Source organism: Anomaloglossus baeobatrachus, chromosome 7 (assembly GCF_048569485.1).
Source record: "Anomaloglossus baeobatrachus isolate aAnoBae1 chromosome 7, aAnoBae1.hap1, whole genome shotgun sequence".
NCBI lineage: Eukaryota > Metazoa > Chordata > Amphibia > Anura > Aromobatidae > Anomaloglossus > Anomaloglossus baeobatrachus.
In genome coordinates this window covers 39,949,454-39,971,953 of record NC_134359.1, presented here as the reverse complement: position 1 = coordinate 39,971,953, position 22,500 = coordinate 39,949,454, and the positions used below count along the sequence as shown (strand labels likewise).

Here is a 22,500-nt window from a genome sequence, read left to right as displayed (position 1 = left end):
TAGAGACATCTAGAAAGCCGAAAATAATCAGGTCAAGACAATTTACCTCACTCTCTAACCCATAATCCTGGACAAGACGAATGTAAAGCGTGGGAGCCCAGTCTTTCCCACCCTCGAGAAAAAGGCCAACGGTTCTGCAGGGCCCGGCTTTCAGGTTATGTGCTTTAATTGCCGCATTCAGGGTGTCCTCGGCCATTGAGCGATACGTCGTCCACTTTCCACCTAAAAGGATTTACCATAGAGATAAAAGCAGATTTGTTACCAGATTTCACAATACAAACTGCATACATATATCTTCGTTCTTATGGGGCTGGTGTACTTGCTTAGAAAACTAATGTTAGGTTGTCTGTAAAAAAAAACCTGATATTAAAATTAGCATTTTAGTAGTCCAAGTGTATTAAATTTCTACCCACCCAGCCTGACTAACACATGCAGCTTGTACTGAGCAGTGTGGGATCTCAGCAGCAGCAGCAGGGAGGAGGGACACTGAGGAACTGTTAATCAAGTTAGATGGGGACATATTGAGGGAAAACTTAGAAATGGGATCTGATAGTCTTCCTGACATGGATTTTCACAGTGAGTACATCAGCCTCATCAGGCCTAAGTGATCTGGCTAATAATGTATGCAGATTATTATTATTAAATCTATTGATGGATCATCCATACTTAGTCAATGACCGAATATCCGTGGCAGATTCCTTATAATTACTGAATACAGATCATTATACTATAAATACCAGCATGGGTGGGTAGTCAAATTCTATTCTGAAATCCTTATTATGCTTATACAGCTGTAGGCAAAGGGAGCCAAAAAAGTCTGAATCTGCCAACTATCTATAGACACAAATTACAGTACAACATAAATTTAAATACTCAAAATAATAATAGAAAGACAAGATCTTCTTCCAAATAATTAATTAGATTAAATCAAATAGATAAAAAGCCACAACAACACTACAAATTAACCAGCAAATGTTGTGTCTGTTTTCTCGGCTTCTGTAAATATACAGAAAGGTAATGTACATGGTCTGCAAGGTCTTAAAAGGGTTTTTCCCCCATATACAAAGTTGATTTTAATCAATAGATCTTGGAATTATAATAAGTTCCACAATTGGATGTGTTTAAAAATAATGTTCCTGTACTGAGATAATCTTATATATGTGTCCCTGCTGTGTACTGTGTAGTGGCTGTGTCTGACCATACAGGGACATGGTCTGATCATACCACATCTCCTGCGCAGGGGAGGATGCAAAAGAGTATACAGACATTACAGCATAGGGCAGTGAATACCATATTTTTCAGTTTATAAGACGCCCCGGATTAGAAGACACACCCCGCATTTAGAGGAGGAAAATAGGAAAAAATAATTTATAATGTTAAAATGAGGATCAGTCTTATAATCCTAGTGTGTCTTAATCCTAATGCTCACCAGGGGGTGCGGCGGTGGTGGAGCGACTCAGGAAGGTCACAGGAGGCAGGGTCGGCGATGCTGCAGGTTTAGAGAAGGGGGTGTTGCATCTCAGGAGGGTCCGTGGACAGAGGGTCAGCAATACTGCAGCCTTGGGGGTGTCGCGGTGGTGGGCCCCATTGATCTTCTGGCGTGCTGTGGGGGTGTCACTGCAGTGGAGCGACTCGGGAAGATCACAGGACAGGGCGTTGGGGTGTCGCGGTGGCAGTGGGCACCTGATCTGACTGCGGGCTCCATTGAATCGCCCGCGGTTGACGCAATGGACTTCAAGAAAATGGCTGCGGAGGCGGAGCGTGTGCAGAGAAATCCATTAGCAGTCATTTTCTTGAAGTCCATCACGTAAATCTGCGCACGCGCCACCTCCACAACCATTTTGTTGAAGTTGACCGCGTCAACCACGGGCGATTCAATAATGCCCACAGTCCAATCAGGCGCCCGCTGCCGCCGCAACACTACAGTGACACCCTCAGTATCGCCGACCCTGCCTCCTATGACCCCGCTCCACCACCTCCACCTCGGTAAGCCATATCTGGGTTGTAAGACATCCCCCCCATTTTACACCCAGTTTGAGGGGAAAAAAGTGTGTCTTACAATCCAGAAAATACGGTAATTCTTTCTTGAAGGTAAAACAATTTTTTAAAAATAGGCAGGGAAGTGTTTTACCTCACAAAAAGAATTGGCTGTGATCCCGTGCTGTGCTTCCTGTACACTTCCTTTTGCAGCCCCCCGACCCAGAAGATGTGGTATGATCAGGCCATGTCCCTATACAGTCAGACACGGCCATTACACAGTACACAGCAGGGACATATAAATAACATTATCTTAGCACAGGAACAATTTTTTTTTCCTTTTTACGCACATCCAATTGTGGAAATTATTATTATTCTAAGATTTATTGATTTAACTTTGCTTCTTGTGAAAACCCCTTTAAACAGTCAGCTATCTCCCCCCTTGTGTATGGTTTCATTTTAAAACTCAAACTGCAGCTGCTTCCCCCTCCTCCCCCATCTTCACACACTACCATTTACTGCAGTACTCTAGACCTAACTGTGGTAATAATAGAGGTTTATGTACATTTACAATGAAAAAAAGAGGCTTCTTGGAGGGTGGGAGGAAGATGCAAATTTTCCCTGTATATTCATATATACAACTGAGTTAAAAGACACTTATTTCTCCTGTATCCCCCTCTCCCTTCCATACAAATGTACTGGAGAGTGGAAAAAGACGCTTTTAGCCAGCTTATCTAGCAGGAGAACAAAAGGATTGGACATATTAATTCAATCTACCCAGTCCTTTTCCATTATTTTCCAGGAATGGTTGGGAGGCCCAATATCTAATATATAAGTGTGTGTGTGTGTGTGTGTGTGTGTGTGTGTATTATGTGTGTATGTGTGTATGTGTGTATGTGTGTATGTATGTATGTATGTATGTATGTATGTATGTATGTGTGTGTGTGTGTATGTGTGTATGTGTGTATGTGTGTATGTGTGTGTCTGCTAAAGGAATCCGCACCGTCGCATTTACAATCACGAAATTTTGCACAGACACTCCATGTGACTCAGGGAATGTCATAGACTATTATGTTTGGGCGGGAAAATTAACCCCCGCGCTTTACAGTTACTCTCCAAAATCCTGCTTCCATTAAACTGAATGGAGCTGCAAGCTATTGGCTATTAATAGCAACTGTCAGTGGTTGCTATAGGTACAAAATAAACCGTTCGTATAAGAAGCTTATGTGTGAGGTAATATGAGGTCAGCGGAGAGACAGGAAGAGACAGACTGGCAAAGAGACACAGACAGGGACAGCCGGGCAAAGAGACAGCCGGGCAAAGAGACAGCCGGGCAAAGAGACAGCCGGGCAAAGAGACAGCCGGGCAAAGAGACAGCCGGGCAAAGAGACAGACGGGGCAAAGAGTGAGACAAACAGATACACACAGAGACAGACACAGAGATAGACAGAGACAGACAGATACAGAGATGGAGACAGACTAATACAAATACAGACAGAGACATAGACAGACAAGGAAAGAGACAGACAGAGACACACAGAGAGACTGGGAGAGAGAGACAGAGAGACAGTTACTATCCCGGGCAACGCCGGGTGCTACAGCTAGTAAAAGATATAGTTGTCATATCCCACGGATCTGACGACCATCTAATGTATATCAGGGGCCTCCCGACTCTCCCCGACAGATCATATTACTGCAAGCACATAACCCAACACCGATTCAGACTTGTAATGAAACACTCACCAAATAAAAAATACTAGTCGCTCAGTGTAACCATATGATACGGAGATCTAAGACGACTGTATTACCTGCTATGGTGACGAGACCGCTCTCACTAACGTCAACGACATGATTACGAGATATGGACTGGGTGTCTGTAGAGTTGGGATTTGTGACCAGAGGACGGATGCCGCTCCAGGCTGCGAGAACATCACCCCTGCGAACTGGGAACAAAAATAGGCAGGTTACAGAAAACCTCCGATCTCTGCGCTAATGCAACCAGTTAGGCAAACATTTTAGGCCAATGCTTCCTACCATCTAAATATAAAGTAATACATTTTAACCAAATTAAATCTATAAAAAAAAAAAAAAATACAAAAATTTGACTTTTCAATTACTTAAAGGCTCACAAATATTCCAATCTCATTATACGGTGGGCACATAACTGGATAATCCATTGAAGTCCATTCATGCCATAGCCCACACAGAAGTCAACATGTCAACATATTTTGCTTAGTAAATTCATAAAATGTATTAAAAGTGATACAATAAATCAGTTATCCAAAAATTAAAAAAATAAAATAAAAATATATATAAAATTAAACTCCAAAAAAAACTTTGATTCTCCACATGATCATTAAATTATATTAAATCAATCTCATGTAAAATGCTAATGAAATTGCTGTAAAAGCAGATATTTACAATTTTCCTTTCTCATTGCTGAAGTTTATTTAGCTTCGTATATGTGCAGTGTCTTTAGCAAGGCAGTGGTGGTCTTGGAGAGGTGTTTGGGGTCATTATGTTTGAATACTGCCCTGTGGCCCAGTTTCTGAAGGAAAGGGATCATGAGCTGGGTCAGTATTTCACAGTACATGCGGTTATTCATAGTTCCCTCAATGAACTGTAGCTCCCCACAGCTAGCAGCACTCATGCAGCCCCAAAACATGATACTTCCACCACCATGCCTGGCTGTAGGCAGGACACACTTGTCTTTGTCCTCTTCACCTGGTTGCCTCCACACACACCTGAGACCATTAGAGCCAAATACGTTTATCTTGGTTTCATCAGACCACAGGACATGGTTTCAGTAGTTCATGTCCTTAGTCTGCTTGTCTTCAGCAAACTGTGTGAGCATTCTTGTGCATCATCTTTAGAAGAGGCTTCCTTCTGGGATGACAGCCATGCACACCAATTTGATGCAGTATGGTCTGAGCACTGACAGGCAGACCCCACCATCCCTGTAACCTCTGCACTCATACGTATATTCTGAAAAGACAACCTCTGGATATGACACTGAGCACATGCACTCAACTTCTCTGGTCAACCATGGTGAGGCATGCTCTGAGTGGAACCGGTTTTGTTAAACCACTGTACGATCTTGGTCACCGTGCTGCAGCTCAGTATCAGGGTGTTGGATATCTTCTTATAGCTTCAACCACCTTTATGTAGAACAACAATTCTTTGTTTCAGATCCTCAGAGAATTCTTTGCCATCAGGAGCCATGTTGACCTTCCAGTGACCAGTATGAGAGAGTGTGTGAGAGATAACACCAAATGTAACACACCTGCTCCCCATTCACACCTAATGAGTCACATGACACCGGGGAGGGACAATGGCTAATTGGGCACAGTTTGGTCATTTTTCACTTAGGGATGTACTCACTTTTATTGCCAACGGTCTAGACATTAGAGGGCACCAAATATACACTGTTAGGCCTCTTTCACACGTATGTGCCTCCGGTACGTGTTTGGCAGTTTTCTCACATATTGGAGACACGTACACTTAAATCTATGTATTCTTATTGTTTTGGACACACGCAAGTATTTTCGCATGGAACGTGTGTCCGTTCCGTACTTACGTGTGTCTCTCACGCAGACATGTCAGTTTTCTCTCCGGAATCACGGGTGTCACACGGAACGCAAACGTGTCACATGTAATGCAAACGTACCACACAGATGTGTTCCGTGTGACACGCACTGGAGAAAAGCCATGTGTCTGTGAGAAAAAAACCCCAAAACATTACTCACCTTCTCCAGCCCTGCTGTCTCTGCCGCTGCTGTCACTTGCTCCCGACCGCCGCTCATTATGCTCATTGCATATTCACTTCACTGAGGCCGGAAGCAGCAGCAGCAGGGAGTGGGCAGGACTGGAGATCAGCACCACGGACAGCAACGCCAGGGACAGGTGAGTAGAAATTATCCGTTCTCCGTGTGTTATCACGGATTACACACGGAGAACACATGTGGGCCATAAACACGGCTCACGGAGGGGAATACGGACCTTTGACACGTCCGTGAAAAACGTGCATGTTTTTCAAGGACGTGTGAAAGAGGCCTTAAGGCCGCTTTACACGCTGCGACATCGCTCAAGCGATCTCGTTGGGGTCACGGAATTGGCGACGCACATCCGGCCGCATTAGCGATGTCGTTGCGTGTGACACCTTTGAGCAATTTTGCATCGTTGCAAAAACGTGCAAAATCGCTCATCAGTGACATGGGGGTCCATTCTCTAATATCGTTGCTGCAGCAGTAACGAGGTTGTTCCTCGTCCCTGTGGCAGCACACATCGCTCCATGTGACACAGCAGGAACAAGGAACCTCTCCTAACCTGCCTCCCGGCCACAATGCGGAAGGAAGGAGGTGGGCGGGATGTTACGTCCCGCTCATCTCCGCCCCTCCGCTTCTATTGGACGGCGGTTCAGTGACGCAGCTGTGACGTCGCTGTGACGCTGAACGAACCGTCCCCTTAGAAAGGCAGTTCGCCGGTCACAGCGACGTCGCAGGGCAGGTAAGTAGTGTGACGGGTCTGGGCGATGTTGTGCGCCACGGGCAGCGATTTGCCCATGTCGCACAACAGATGGGGGCGGGTACCCACGCTAGTGATATCGGTCACGATATCGCAGCGTGTAAAGCGGCTTTTATACAAGCTGCACACTGACACTGTACATTGCATCACAGGGTCAGATCTTCAGTGTTGTCCCATGAAAAGATAATAAAATATTTACAAAAATGTGATGGGGTGTACTCACTTTTGTGATATACTGTATAGGTGTTCAATTTACCAAACATCTATGACATATTTTATGGATACATCATAATTTTCTATGGCTGAAATTTCCCTTTAATAATGTTGGTAGCCCTGTCAAACAGCTGCTATTGTAAAAAAAAAAATAAATTGTGATTTTATATTATTATTATTATTATTATTAATAATAAACGTTATTCCTAAAACATGGAGAAGCCATTTGGATCAATATTGGATTTTTTTTCCCTGACGTCTAATCCTAAAAGTTCCTGTTAAGTACTTTATGTGAAATCTATCCTAAAATCTTATAATCATCCAGACAATTAGAAGAATAAAGCGCAGGACGTTCATGTTACATATAAAATATTTTCGGCCCCAGGCCGTATGTGATATTTTTGAACCATTGGAAAAGGCAGGGAACATGTCTCCCGTCATTTGGTAAAATATCCTATGTTATGAAGGTAACTTGAGGCAAATCAGAAGTTCACAGAAAGATTTGCTGGTGTATCTTGTGTATCTGCCTCTCCCAATTATCATTTACAAGGTATACCTGACCCTTACGCTTGACCAAATGGATCAACTGGATGATAGGGGTCACTACATTGCCAAGGATATAAGAGTTTACGTAGATGATAAAAAAAAAAAAAATATTTCTAATTGTACTACATAATAAATAAACTAGTGTAAAGTATTAAAATAGAAAACACATGAAGAAAATATTTCTACATTTTTTAAGAACTGATAATATCCTCTATAGCAGCTGTAATTGGCTACCACTATCATGAAATGGCCATAGAAAATCTATTGTTTTGTCCCCTTCATAACAGGTTGGTTGGCAGGAACTAAATACGTTGCGATCACCCTCCCCTCCAAGAATATATTGTATAGAGTACAGTATTTTTTTGTTTTATAGGACGCACCAGATTATAAGACGCACCCCAAATTTAGAGCTAAGTAAAAAAATTAAAAATCTGGGTTCCGTTTTATAATTCGGTGGTGTCTTACCGGAGGGGGAGGGGGTTCCCAGGAGGCAGCGGCGGTGGAGCAGGTCCATGCTGCGGGCGGTACAGAGGGGGGCCCAGATGCTCACTGTGGAGCTGTGCTGGAGTGACCGGCGCTGCTGTGTGCTGTTGCACTGCTGTGTGCTGGGGCGGATGGCTCTGCTGTGTACTAGTGCTCGCTGCGGGCACTGGCCATTCTGAAGATGTTAGCCGTGTGGGCTTCAAAGAAATGGTGGCCACAGTCGGCGCTTGCGCAGATGAGGGGCTTCTTCCGAGAGCTCAATCTGCGCATGCGCCTACTCTGGACGCCATTATTTGAAGAACTTACAGGTGATATCTTAAGCACCAGCACACAGCAGCGCAGGCCGCCGCACAGAGCCTTGCCAGGCAGCGCCAGTCACCGCACAGTCGCTGGCCACTGCAAAGAGCCGCGCCAGTCACCCCACAGATCTGCGCCGCCGCTGCACAGAGCCATGTCAGCCACCGCACAAAGCCTCGCCGTGCAGCGCCGGCTGCCACAAAGAGCAGCACAATATTGTCCTGCCTCCGGTGACTCCTCTCCACTACCCCCCCCTGGTAAGCTATATTTGGATTTTAAGATGCACCCCTCATTTTCCTCCCAAATTTTGGGGAGGAAAAGTGCATCTTATAATCCAAAAATACGGTATAGTATTGGTGCCTTGAAAAAGTATACTTAACCCCTAAATATTTCCAAATTTTTTCACGTTACACCCACAAAACGTAAATATATCTCATTGGGATTTTATGTGATGTACCAACACTAAGTATCAAGAATTTGTGAAGTATAAAGGAAAGGATACATTGTTTTCTAAATATTTTAAAAACATAAATCTGAAAATTATTACATGCAAATATTTGTATTTAGTCCGCCTTAGTCAAAACTTTGTAGGAACACCTTTTGCTGCAGTTACTGCTGCAAGTCTTTTGGGGGATGTCTCTCCAGCTTGGCTCATATAAAGGCTGAATATTTTGCCCATTGTTCTTTGTACACAAGCTCTCGCTCACCGATATTGGATGGAAACGTCTGTGAACAGCAATTTTCAAGTCTTGTCACAGATTATCAATGGGGTTTTGGTTTAGAATATGACTGGGCCGTTCACATACATGAATATGCTTAGATCTAAACCATCCATTGTAGCTTTGGCCAGATGATTAGTGTCGTTGTCCTGCTGAGAGGTGAACCTACACCCCAGTGTTAAGTCTTTTGCAGCCTCTAACAGGTTTTCCTCCAGGATTGTCCTGTATTTCGCTCCATCAATCTTCCCATCAACTCTGATCAGCTTCCCTGCCTCTGCTGAAGAAAAGCCTCTCCACAGCATGATGCTACCACCACCATGGCTGTCTTCTTGCCACTCTTCCATAAAGGCCAGAATTGTGGATGATACAACTGTGGACAGCTTTTCCCACCTGATCTGTGGATCTCTGAGGCCTTTACAAAACAGCTGAGAATAATTTACACACAGGTGGGCTCTATATACTAATTAGGTAACTTCTTGAGGCAATTGGTTGCTCAGGATTTCATTTAGGGCTATCAAACTACAGGTGGCTGAATACAAATACACTTTACAAATATAAATCTGAAAATTGTGACATGTGTAATAAATCAGGTATTTCCTTTCCTTTACACAAATACTTGCTACTTTGTGATGGTATAGGCCTTTGTCCGAAACGCGTATGCAGGACAGATAGCCCGAAACATGTATTTTAGAGTATTTTAATGATTGAGTTAAAGGGAACCTGTCACCACTTTTTTGGCCTATAAGCTGCGGCCACCACCACTGGGCTCTTATATACAGTATTCTAACATGCTGTATATAAGAGCCCAGGCCGGGGGTATAACATAAAAACACTTTAGAATACTTACCTAACGGTCGCACGGTTAGCCATGTGGGCGTCTCCGTTGTCCGGTGCGGGCACCTCCCCTTTCGGCCATCTTCGTCCTCTTTCTGAAGCCTGTTGCATGACGCGTCTACGTCATACACACTCGCCGGTCCTGCGCAGGCACACTACAATACTTTGAAAAAAAGAAGAGATTGTGTATGGACCCGTGAAAGCAGCCCTAGTGGTGCGAAACGGTACAGTCGTCCTCGTGCTCCCCTCCCTGCATTCCCTCATGTCCGTCTCACCTGTCAGCAGTGAAAAATAAAATAGTCCCATTTTATCGGTGAGTGCTGCCCTGTCTCTCTTTTTTTGTTCTAAGCACTACAATACTTTGATCTGCCCTGAGCAAGGCAGATCAAAGTATTGTAGTGCGCATGCGCAGGACCAGCAAGTGTGTATGACGTAGCTGTGTCATGCACCCAGGCTTCAGAAAGAGGATGAATAGACCTGAATGCCGGCGAGTGTGGATGATGTCTGACCCGTCATGCACCGCAGCTAGAGGAGGAGAACAAAAATGGGCAAAAGAGGAGGTGCTGGCACCGGACAATGGAGACGCCCATAAGGCCCAACGTGTATCCGTTCGGTAAATATTATAAAAGTGTTTTTTATGTTATACCCCCGGCCTGGGCTCTTATATACAGCATGTTAGAATATAAGAGCCCGGTGGTGGTGGCCGCAGCTTATAGGCCAAAAAAGTGGTGACAGGTTCCCTTTAATATTTTTATATTTTAAGAACAGATGATGGGATTCCTTTCCTTTTTTGTTTGCTATTGTGGATCAATTTGTAGAGGTAAAATAAGCAGCACATCTGTTATGTGTGACAGTTCCAAAAAAATCGTATGGCACAGATCGCACCTCCAGGTACTACAAGAGGTCCAAGAACAGTATCTGCAATATTCTCCAAAATGTCCAACCTGATACTTATCAATTTGCAAAATTAAATTTATTTTTTTCTCCCCAGTGAGAGCAGTCAGGGGTAGCGGCAGGGGCATCTCCTCAGTTAAACTAGCCTAAATGAGGTGCTAATCACAGGAATAAAATAGCATATTACATTTATAAACTAATGGAAGTGGAAATCGCTGCTTATGAGACATTATAATTAAACAGCTGGAATATATCCAAGCCTGTGTAAGTCGATAACCTTGGCACGGTGTCTGGCAGGGGAAAGGCAGGTCTGTGCGGAGTTGATATGGCTAGCGTGGTTGTTCATTCAATAACAGGCAATCTATAAACACAGCTAATTGCATAAGTGAAAAACAGCATGTGACTATGGCGGGCACTCGACTGCCGAGCGGGGAGGAAAAATAGTCTGCATCCAATGCCAGGCGCTAAACAATGATCCACGCTGCGGCAGATACCCGACCGGGAACGCAATAAATCAGGCCAAATAACCCTTATAATGTTTGTTAATTCGGAGGTATGAGCCGCCCCTCCCCCACTGACACTTCCACGGTAGATTAAACCAGACACCTTTTTTTAGTTACCTTTGACTGTAAAAGTCTGTGTTACGTGTAGATATTTCCCATTTAATTTTTCTCATATGTTTTTACAAACGTGACCGCGTGAAGCACGTAGACAAAGAGGAAGAGATAGGAAAGACTTAATATTTATGAACAACAAGGCTCATGTATCAATTTATATCTATGAAAATAAATGCCATATTAATCAATGGAGTTCAAGGGAGCATGCTTGGTCCCCAAGAATAAAGGTCATGGCCCCTTATTAGCCATTATAACAGGTGCAGAGGAAGCAGTGACAGTCCAACATTGAGAGACCATGACGGACCCTCAGACATATAGGAAGCCAAAAAAAATAATCAGTAAAATCCCATTTTATTTAAACTAATTAAATCCCTAAATGGTACAGGTATGAGGACGCGGTTAACGCGTTTCGGAAGGGAGTCTTCCTTAATCATAACCAATGGTGTTAAGAATGATGGTTATGATTATGATCTTTATGGAGGTTTATGGAGGTTATGATTAAGGAAGTCTCCCTTCCGAAACGCATTAATCGCGTCCTCATACCTGTACCATTTATGGATTTTAATTAGTTTAAATAAAATGGGATTTTACTGAATTTATCTTTCCTGAATGAAGACGTTTGTTGCTGGATCCACACCTTGTGCAATCACTTCCAGCCTCCCTTGTTCCATGTACCGTCTGACCTCTTCTGCAGCATGATCTACTATTAAGAATATCCACATCTAGACGGTGAGCTGTATTTTTTCTTTTGTTATATAGGAAGCCAAAGAATGGGAAATGACACATGGTATTTGGGGGCCTGTTAAAGCACCACTTCACGCATTTTTTATTTTTAAATTTTTTTTTCCACTTCCGGAGTGGTGCTTTAAATCTAAGCCACAGCCATATGTATTACAACGTCCGGCATCTTCAAGTGTTGTCAACGTTGGTCTTCTGCTCCCGCAGACAGCACCAGTGTTCCATGCAGGGAGCCGGAGGCCATAACTCAATACAAGTCTATGGCTACACAAAAAACAGGAGGGCAAAAGTGGTTTTGATGCAAAAAAGTGTATATAAGAGTTTATTACATCATATAAAAGTACAGCACATAATAAACCTATGCGTGCAAAGACAAAGGGTACATTGGCACAGATAAGGTCATATGGCAATACAGGGCAATAACAAAAATAAAGTATAGAGAGCATTTAGCCCATATAAATACAACCGCAAGCCATATGAACACAAAAGGAAGTCGCTGGTTATATAATGAGATGTTACACAGCACACACAAGTTAATCACAGTATACATTCAGTATTACATACCAGTGGTCGTACAATACACAAAGATTACCAGCGAAAAGAGTGCCAATAGTGCAGGACAGAAAGACCTAGAGCCCCCCACAACAGGGTAACGCGCGTTTCACGTGTTCAGTGTATAACGCTTCATCAGACCAAGGAGGGGTGACGACTCCTCTGTTCCAGTCCCTTTTGTATACATCGTGTGATTAATCACATGGTTGGGAGTGACCAGCCAGTCGACCACGCATGCGCCGTATAAGTCATCACTGGCTGGTCACTCCCAACCATGTGATTAATCACACAATGTATACAAAAGGTCCTGGAACAGAGGAGTAGTTTTTCTATGCGGCCCGTCCGTTTTTTGACGGATGCGGCTTGATACTGAGCATGCGCAGTGCAAAAAAACACGCATCCGGCGGCCAGATGCGGTTTTTGCCGCAGGACACCGCATCCGGCGTCCGTAGGCTTGCATCGTAAATTGCGCCGGATCGCGCCACACAAAAAAAAAAACGTGCCAGGCAACGTTCCATCCGGCCGCTGCGTCGGCTAAATATGCCGCATCCGGCAAAAACCGGACCCAACGCAAGGCCATGCAGCACAATACAGCGCTAATGCAAGTCTATGCGGAAAAAACGGTTGCGTGTTTTCTGCAAAGCGCCGTATTGTGCCACTCAGCAAAAAACAGATGTGTGAAAGCAGCCTAACTCTAATGGATATTTCTGCATATTTAAGTCTATGGCTATGTGCACATGTCGCATCTTAAAATGCACCAAAAACACATCAAAAACGCAATGCGTTTTTACCACATTTTTTACGCGTTTTGCCCAATGCATTTTTTTAAGTCAAATCTATTGACTGGAAAGGCTCAAAAACGGTTAAAAACGCAAAAAGCATTGACCTGCTGCATCTTATAATCGCAGCCAACAAAAGATGCCCAGTGTGGACAGCAAAATCGAAATCTCATAGACTTTGCTGGAGGAAAGAAATGCGTGCATTTAGGTGCATCTTTGTGACCTCAAAAACACATAAAAAATGCTGCAAAAGACGCCCTGTATGAACTTAGCCTATGAGAGCCTCGTTTGACCTTCCAGTTGTATTGGAAGCTTGTGATGTAGTTTCTGATTTCCGGTCAGAAGTTACAGGCACAAGATGGTGCTGCGGGATCGGAGGGACACCGGATAAAGGTGACAATGCAGGAGGATGAATATAAGACTAGGGTCAGGGGACATGCACCAAACAAAAAAAAAAAAATAAGAAATATGGAAAAACCTGCTTACAGGCTCCTGGATAAAATAAGTGAATCTAATCGTTAAAGGGTATAATGAAAAAAAAATAAATAAAACCAGGCTAAAATTACATTTTTTGGGGTTGCCACAATATAGCAATAAAATGCAATAAAAGGCAATCAAAACATCACATCTACAGAAAAAAAAAATGGTATAAATTAAAATAGTCAGCTCAAAAAGCAAAAAAAGCAATCACTGAGCCCCGGATCCTGAAAAAGGGAGAATGTTTCGGGTCTCAGAAAATGGCAACAAAAGCGCAATTCTCATATTATATATGCAGTGGGTACGGAAAGTATTCAGACCCCTTTAAATTTTTCACTCTTTGTTTCATTGCAGCCATTTGGTAAATTCAAAAAAGTTCATTTTTTTCTCGGTAATGTACACTCTGCACACCCCCCCCATCCACCATCTTGACTGAAAAAACCCCAGAAAATCTAGAAATGTTTGCAAATATATTAAAACAAGAAAAACTGAAATTTCACATGGTCATAAATATTCAGACCCTTTGCTCAGGCGCTCATATTTAGTTCACGTTTTCCATTCCCTTGTGATCCTCCTAGAGATGGTTCTACTCCTTCATTGGAGTCCAGCTGTGTTTAATTAAAATGTTCGGACTTTATTAGGAAAGGCGCACACCTGTGTATATAAGACCTCACAGTGCATGTCACACCAAATGAGAATCATGAGGTCAAAGGAACTGCCCTAGGAGGTCAGAGACAATTGTGGCAAGGCACAGATCTGGCCAAGGTTACACAAGAATTTCTGCAGTACTCAAGGTTCCTAAGAGCACAGTGGCCTCCAAAATCCTTACATGGAAGAAGTTTGGGTCCACCAGAACTCTTCCTAGACCTGGCCATCCAGCCAAACTGGGCAATCATGGGAGAAGAGCCTTGGTGAGAGAGGTAAAGAAGAATCCCAAGATCACTTTGGCTGAGCTCCAGAGATGCAGTAGGAGATGGGAGAAAGTTCCACAAAGTCAACAATCACTGCAGCCCTCCACCAGTCGGGCCTTTATGGCAGAGTGGCCCAATGGAAGCCTCTCCTCAGTGCAAGACATATGAAAGCCGCAAAGAGTTTAAAAAAAAAACAAAAAAAAAAACAAAGGACTCCCAGACTATGAGAAATAAGATTCTCTGGTCTGATGAGATGAACATAGAACTTTTTGGTGATAATTCTAAGCGGTATGTGAGGAGAAAACCAGGCACTGCTCATCACCTGCCCAATACAATCCCAACAGTGAAACATGGTGGTGGCAGCATCATGCTATGGGGGCAGGGACAGGATGACTGGTTGCAATTGAAAGAATGATTAATGCGGCAAAGTACAGAGATTTCCTGGAAGAAAACCTCTTCCAGAGTGCTCTGGTCCTCAGACTTGTCCGAAGGTTCATCTTCCAACAAGACAATGACCCTAAGCACACAGCTAAAACAACAAGGGATTGGCTTCAGAACAACTCTGTGACCATTCTTGACTGGCCCAGCCAGAGCCCTGACCTAAACCCAACTGAGCATCTCTGGAGAGACCTGAAAATGGCATCCACCAATGTTCACCATCCAACCTGATGGAACTGGAAAGGATCTGCAAGGAAGAATGGCAGTGGATCCCCAAATCCAGGGGTGAAAAACTTGTTGCATCATTCCCAAGAAGACTCATGACTGTACTAGCTCAAAAGGAGCTTCTACTCAATACTGAGGAAATGGTCTGAATACTTATAACCATGTGATATTTCAGTTTTTCTTGTTTAATAAATTTGCAAAAATTTCTACATTTCTGTTTTTTTCTGACAAGATGGGGGATGGGGAGCAGAGTGTGCATTAATGAGAAGAAAATGAACTTTTGTGAATTTACCAAATGGCTGTAAGGAAACAAAGAGTGAAGAATTTAAACAGATCTGAATATTTTCCATACCCCCTGTGTATATATATATATATATATATATATATATATATATATATATATATATATATATATATATATATATATATATATATATATATATATATATATATATATATTATATATTTATACACACACACACACACACACACACACACACACTATTGAGCATCTATAACTCAATCACAGGACTAAAGCGGGCTTTACACGCTGCGACATCGCTAGCAATTGCTAGCGATGTCGAGCGCGATAGCGCTCGCCCCGTCGCACATGCGATATCTGGTGATCGCTGCCATAGCGAACATTATCGCTACGGCAGCTTCACACGCACATACCTGGTCGGCGGCGTCCCTGTGACCGCCGAACAATCCCTCCTTCAAGGGGGAGGTGTGTTCGGCATCACAGCGACGTCACCGCAACGTCACTAAGCGTCCGGCCAATCAAAGCGGAGGGGCGGAGATGACCGGGACATAACATCCCGCCCACCTCCTTCATTCCGCATTTCTGGTGGACGCAGGTAAGGAGATGTTTGTCGTTCCTGAGGTGTCACACATAGCGATGTGTGGTGCTGCAGGAACGACAAACAACATCGTACCGACAGCAGTAACGATATTCTGGAAAGGAGCGACGTGTCACCGATCAACGATTTTTTACGTTTTTGCGATCGGTGATAGTCGCTCCTAGGGTTTACACGCTGCGATGTCGGTAACGGCGCCGGATGTGCGTCACTAACGACGTGACCCAGACGATATATCGTTACCGATGTTGCAACGTATAAAGCCCCCTTAAGAATAGGAGTAAAATTATCCATCTTGCTAAAAATACCGGGTGGAACAATCTACAGTATTTTTTTCATGTAGGAAACTGAAGACATCTACAAGAATATACAGTAGGAAGTCATTTACATAATCTTTACAACTAATCAACCACAGAAAAAAAAAAAAAAAAGGAAATAAGAGAATTTCATCTAAAAATACACGGGAATGATTATTCTGACAGGTCAAAAGTTCTCGTTATAGGAAGCCGACAGACGACAACATGTTATTATCGCTACATCAGAGATATTCTGTAACGTGAGGGAAACTAAGTGTCAGATGTACCACTAGATGTATTATATCAGAACGGTATATCGGATAGTGTGAAAATCAGTCATGGGAGAATTATAAGGAAGAAGTAAACTGAATGTGTGCCACCATCGCTCTCCACAGAGGAGAACCCTATGCCAGATAATCGCCAGCTCTTCTGGGATTGCAGGAGGTTTCCGGTACAAACCAGGAGAGCCGGCGGTAATTACTCATCTGACTTCCAAAGTCCACGTACCGGCAGCAAAAGTCCACGTACCGGCCGCAAAGTCCACGTACCGGCCGCAAAGTCCACGTACCGGCCGCAAAGTCCACGTACCGGCCGCAAAGTCCACGTACCGGCCGCAAAGTCCACGTACCGGCCGCAAAGTCCACGTACCGGCCGCAAAGTCCACGTACCGGCCGCAAAGTCCACGTACCGGCCGCAAAGTCCACGTACCGGCCGCAAAGTCCACGTACCGGCCGCAAAGTCCACGTACCGGCCGCAAAGTCCACGTACCGGCCGCAAAGTCCACGTACCGGCCGCAAAGTCCACGTACCGGCCGCAAAGTCCACGTACCGGCCGCGAAGTCCACGTAACGGCCGCGAAGTCCAGACACGCCGCGAGTCCACCGATCTGAACTCAATACCTTTATGGATTCCATTGTGGCTGTAGAGTATCGGGCCAAGGAAGCACCGGCAAGTCTGGATACTGCTGTCCGTGAAAGCCGGATGTATGAAACCAGCCTTAGGTTAGGTTCACTGGTTGTATCTATGGTACATTTTTGCTGCAGTTTTCCCCCAAATTATGGCAAAATCACTGTGTTCTTGCAATGATTTTTGAAAACTGAAGCAAAGAAATGTTGCTTTGGTTTTCCCATGAGGAGGACCTGAGAATCCGGGGAGCTGATTGTAAGACGAGGCAGCACAAGGAATTGGATTGGCTAAGGGTTTAGGACTGGCCCTCAAAAGAATTCCGCAAAATAGATGGTGGCTGACATTTTACTGCATCTGTGCAAGATAAGTTCTGAAGATTTCAGATTCTCCAAAATTCTGGAGAAATTCAGATCTAACTTGATTCATTACAGATCGATTCGCTCATTTATATGGCGCCTAAAAAAAACAATACGTGATTTTCTGGTATCGATGGACAGCACGCCGGCGTGATGTTATAAGATATCTGCACAATATAGCCACGCTAGGCTAGAATATTCTTTCTATAGCAATAAATACATCACTAGTCATTATAAGTGACAAGCGGAGGGGGCATTTATAAGTTTTGGATCATTTACATCACCTTTAGGTGAAGGTTGGTGGTGACCATAGCATCCAAAATGACAGCATCCCTGACTGCAGGGCAATTATACACTGCTGGAGGCTGCATTACCGAGATAATGGCGTCATTACAGCACGGATTATACAGTTTCTTTTTTCTTTTATTTAATAATCATATACACGAGTAAAGCGGCATATATATGACCCGAAGGGGTCTTGGATGGTAGATCCTCCCGATAAAAAAAAAAAACAACATCTCAAGAGATCATCATAAAAGAAACTAAAAAAAAACCACTTAATCATTGACGTTTTTAGGGTGCTTTTGATTGGTTTTGCGCCCTATAAAACAAAATAGTCATATGTATCACTGAGAAAACCAGTATATTCCACATAAATGCAGTCATTGGTGGACACCGACAGAAAAGGGCCCATTGAAAGAACAATATATGGGCCCATTACAGCCCAAGAGCTCATCGAAATCCACATTGCACCTGCTTTAGAGGTGATCTTAGCCTCCTTACCTCTTGGGCCCCTGAGTGGCCGGCACAGGTAGCCCCAATGAAATGTCCACCCTTGAATGCAGCATTTGCTGGTGGTCACTGCTCCAGCTAGAAGAAAGTGGGTCTTCTTTTAGGGGACTCCCCTAAAATTCCTTAATAAGTCATCATGGGCAATTTACTACTTGGGCCCTTTTCTGCGAGTCAGACCAAGGAGAAGCTCCTGTTCTGGCAAACCTCAGCAAATGTATTACATGAAACGCCAAATTTTAATTGTGTAAAGCTTCATTTTCCCTAGCGAGAAAGTGACTGGCTGCATCTTCCCCTGGCAAAATTGGCGGGAGCTGCTCCAGTCTTAAGGAGTTGTCCTTGAGGGATGATAAAATTTCAGGACAGATAGAAAGGAAACATGGATGTTGCTGGACTTTCTTTTTACCCAGGACAAAATTTTTAATACATAATTATTTTTTAGAATTAAGGGTCTTGCCATGCCCTACTACTGCTTGGGTGGCTAAAATCATCTTGAGTGTGAAACGGTCCTTCTCTTTCCACTCCAGACATCCAGCCCCTACTCAATTAATATTATTATTGAAGCGCCAATTATTCCACGGCGCTTTACAAGGTGAAAAGGGGCATACATAAAAATCAAGTACAACACAGTCTACAGGGAAGGTGTGAGGGCAGAGCTGGTGTGCAGTGGTTTACTGGTCTGAGGGTTATTGTAGGTTGTAGCCTTGTCGGAAGAGGTGGGTCTTCAGGTTCCTTTTGAAGGTTCCACGGGTAGGCGAGGGTCTGATATGCTAGGGTAGAGTGTTTCAGAGTATAGGGGAGACACGGGTGAAATCTTTTATGAGATTGAGTGAAGAGGAGATAAGAGAGGAGTAAGAAGGAGATCTTGTGAGGATCTGAGGTGCGTGCAGGTAGGTACCGGGAGACTAGAAAACAGATGTAAGGAGGAGACAGGTTGTGTTGGCTTTGCATATCATGGTTATGGTTTTGAACTGCAGTCGTTGGGCAATAGGTAGCCAGTGAAGGATTGGCAGAGTGGTGAGGCTGGGGAATAGCAGGGGGAGAGATAGAATAATCAGGCCGCAAAGTTGTAGGATAGATTGAAGGGGTGAGAGTGTTAGAAGGGAGGCCACAGAGCAGGAGGTTGCAGTAGTCGAGGCGGGAGATGATGAGGGCATGCACTAGTGTTTTTGCTGATTCTTGGTTAAGGAATGCATACTCTATGCCTTAAACAACACCTGTTTCAAAGAAAGTTCTACATTTTACCCTTTTGAATACTGTAATGAGACAGTTTAAGCCTGGTAGTGTCCCCCATACACACAAGAACACACCTAGTTTTGGGTGCGATTTCTCTAAATCTTTTTAGCTCCTTTTCCAGCTTTCCAATATTTCCCTTATGCCCAGCGTCTGCTATGCTACTATTTTTTTCGTTTGTTTGATTATTTTCCACCAAGCTCAACGACTGATCACATTGGTCTAAAATGTGTTATCAAAGTAAGGAAACATAGAGTAACACACACACACATATAATATATAATATATATATATATAATATATATATATATATATATATATATATATATATATATATATATATATATATATATATATATATATATATATATATATATATATATATATATATATATATATATGTATGTATGTATAAATGTATAAAGGCGACACATCGTAATAAATACAGAATAGTGATGAGTGAGCACTAAAAGTATTGGACATTCGGACAGGCTCGACTTGAGTAACAAGTATAATGGAAGTCAATGGGAAACTACAGCACCTTTATGGAGGACCCCAACAGGAGGGCTGAGGAGGCAGAGGACATCTCTCACCGTATTTCCCCTTCACTTGTGACTACAGTAGATGACATAGTAAAGGGGGAAATAAAACTACACCCACCAGTGGTCACCGGTAAATGTAATTTTAATATTTCACTACCTTATCTGGGCATGTGGTGCCTGTGACATGGTCAGACACATACTAATTTCGGAAGGAGAGACTCGAACTCACAATGCCGATGCGGACAATGCAAGAACTGCCAAAAATTAGAAGGAAGAGGGACTCTGATATACCTTGTATTAGACATGAAGGAGAGCCTTATCCACATTCTGTTAAAATTGTGCGGTAGTGGGACTCCTAAAGCCTATATATTAAGTGCAAGGGTTGCCAAAAATTAAAAAGGAGGGGCTGCAATACACCCTGGAAGACATTCAGAGGAGGGCTTCAGAAAACGTGTTTTTCCCATTTTTAAGGAGTGGGACTCCTAGACTGGTATATCCTATGCTCTAAGTGCAAGGGCTGAAAAACATTTATCCCTTAGGGGTATTAATCTATATATGTAAGAGAATTGTAGAGGTAGGCCTCATACACATCCTAAAAAAAATATGAAGGAGGACATCCTACAAACCCTGGAAAAATTAAGAGTGAGTATCACATGATGACCCTCTAAAAATTATGAGCAAGGACCACCTGTTTACCCTCTGAAAATTTGGAGAGAGGGCCACCTGATGACCATCTAAAAATTTGGAGTCAAATTAGCCTGATGACCTTGATTATGTGGTAGAGGAGGAGGAAAAGAAAGAACGAGAAAGAAAAATCCATGAAGCATTTATCCTTTTTTGGGTGTGAAGAGATGCATGGGAATTCACGAGAAAAAAAAAAAAGAACATTTGAATTGGCTATAGATTCCACTGTGGTCATCCGGTGGAGAAGAGAAGTCTGAGCCAATCCAGGTTTTGTTTATTTTGATAAGAGCCAGCTTATCAGTATTTTCAGTTGACGCGGATGCATCTATCAGTTATTAGGCCACCAGCGGCACTAAAAACCCTCTCTAACAAAATACTAGTGGCAGGCCAGGCCAGCACCTCCAAGGCGTAGAGGGACAGTTTATGCCACATGTCCCACTCTGCTCTGCTGTTCTCACTCTGCGTGGCACCTTCCCAGGTTGGTTCAGTGATTTCATCGTTCACCATATAGTCTCCCACGTCCGCACTCTGGTCCTCCTGACTTTTTGACTTAAAAACATCACTTGTTGGCAACTGTGTCTCATCATCATCATCTACCTCATGAGAGACTAATTGCCATTCCGTCAACTTCTTCTGACCAGGCTGTTCAAATATATGCGCATCACCACACACGGTCTCCTCATGTCCCTCTTCAAACAAGCAGGGCGAGAGGCCAGAATCAATAAATGGAAGTGTAAAGACCTCCTTGGGGTGTCTGAGTGCGGAATCAACATAATGTCCACTTCCCCGTCCTTTACCGCAGGCCTTTCACATTTTACAAGGTTTCCAGAAATAAAAAGGATAAGAAAATATGTAGCCCTGAAAAGGACTTTTGTTTTTAGATTTCAGCAGCGGTATAACTATAGAAGAGCTGTAAAGCAATAAACCCTGCCTATATGCCTCTAATCCAAAACTATCCCTCCTCCAGCAGCTATCCCTACAATGAATGCAATGCAGGAAACAGCCATTTTACTACAGAAAGGACCGTATGTCACCCTGAAAAGTACTTTTTTTTTTTTTTTTTAAATGGTGCAGCAGCAGTATACAATTACTGCAATAGCATTTAAACACTGTCTATATGCCTGCTCTAATCTAAGCTCTCTCTCCTAGATCAACTCTACAAAGAGTATATGTTGTTTATGATGTTACAGATTTTCAGCACCAATCCATTGGTGGGATCTGCCTGTATCTACTTTATATTTATGGCATTATCCTGTGCATCAGCCCTAAATGTACTCAATGGGAATACCCCTTTAAGATCATCATTTTTGATACCATCCAACTTTTGTTCTTAAAGGGAACCTGTCACCACTAGATTTTATCCCTCTAAACTAAAACTAGCATGTGTGCTGCATTCTATAAAAGGTGCATGTTACACCCTGACTTCAAGATAGACCCCACAAATACCCTTATAAAATCTCCTGCCCAGCAAGTAAATTATCCGGTCTGGTCCAATGGGTGTCCTATTCTGCGCCTACTGTTCCTACTTTTGCCGTCCTCTTGTGCTGATTGACACGGATGACGCCTCGGGTGCCAACAACGGAAGCTGGCAAAATCTCGCGTCTGCGCAGACAT

At 43.3% G+C, this 22,500-nt stretch overlaps 1 protein-coding gene across 1 annotated transcript in view; it reads right to left on the bottom strand.

Annotated features, from left to right (window-relative positions):
* GPD2 (glycerol-3-phosphate dehydrogenase 2) overlaps window positions 1-22,500 on the bottom strand; it is a 215,591-nt gene that overhangs the window by 61,402 nt on the left and 131,689 nt on the right. Inside the window, 2 exon segments of the mRNA XM_075317236.1 lie at window positions 47-222; window positions 3,786-3,920. Of these exon segments, the coding sequence (XP_075173351.1) occupies window positions 47-222; window positions 3,786-3,920 (311 nt within the window).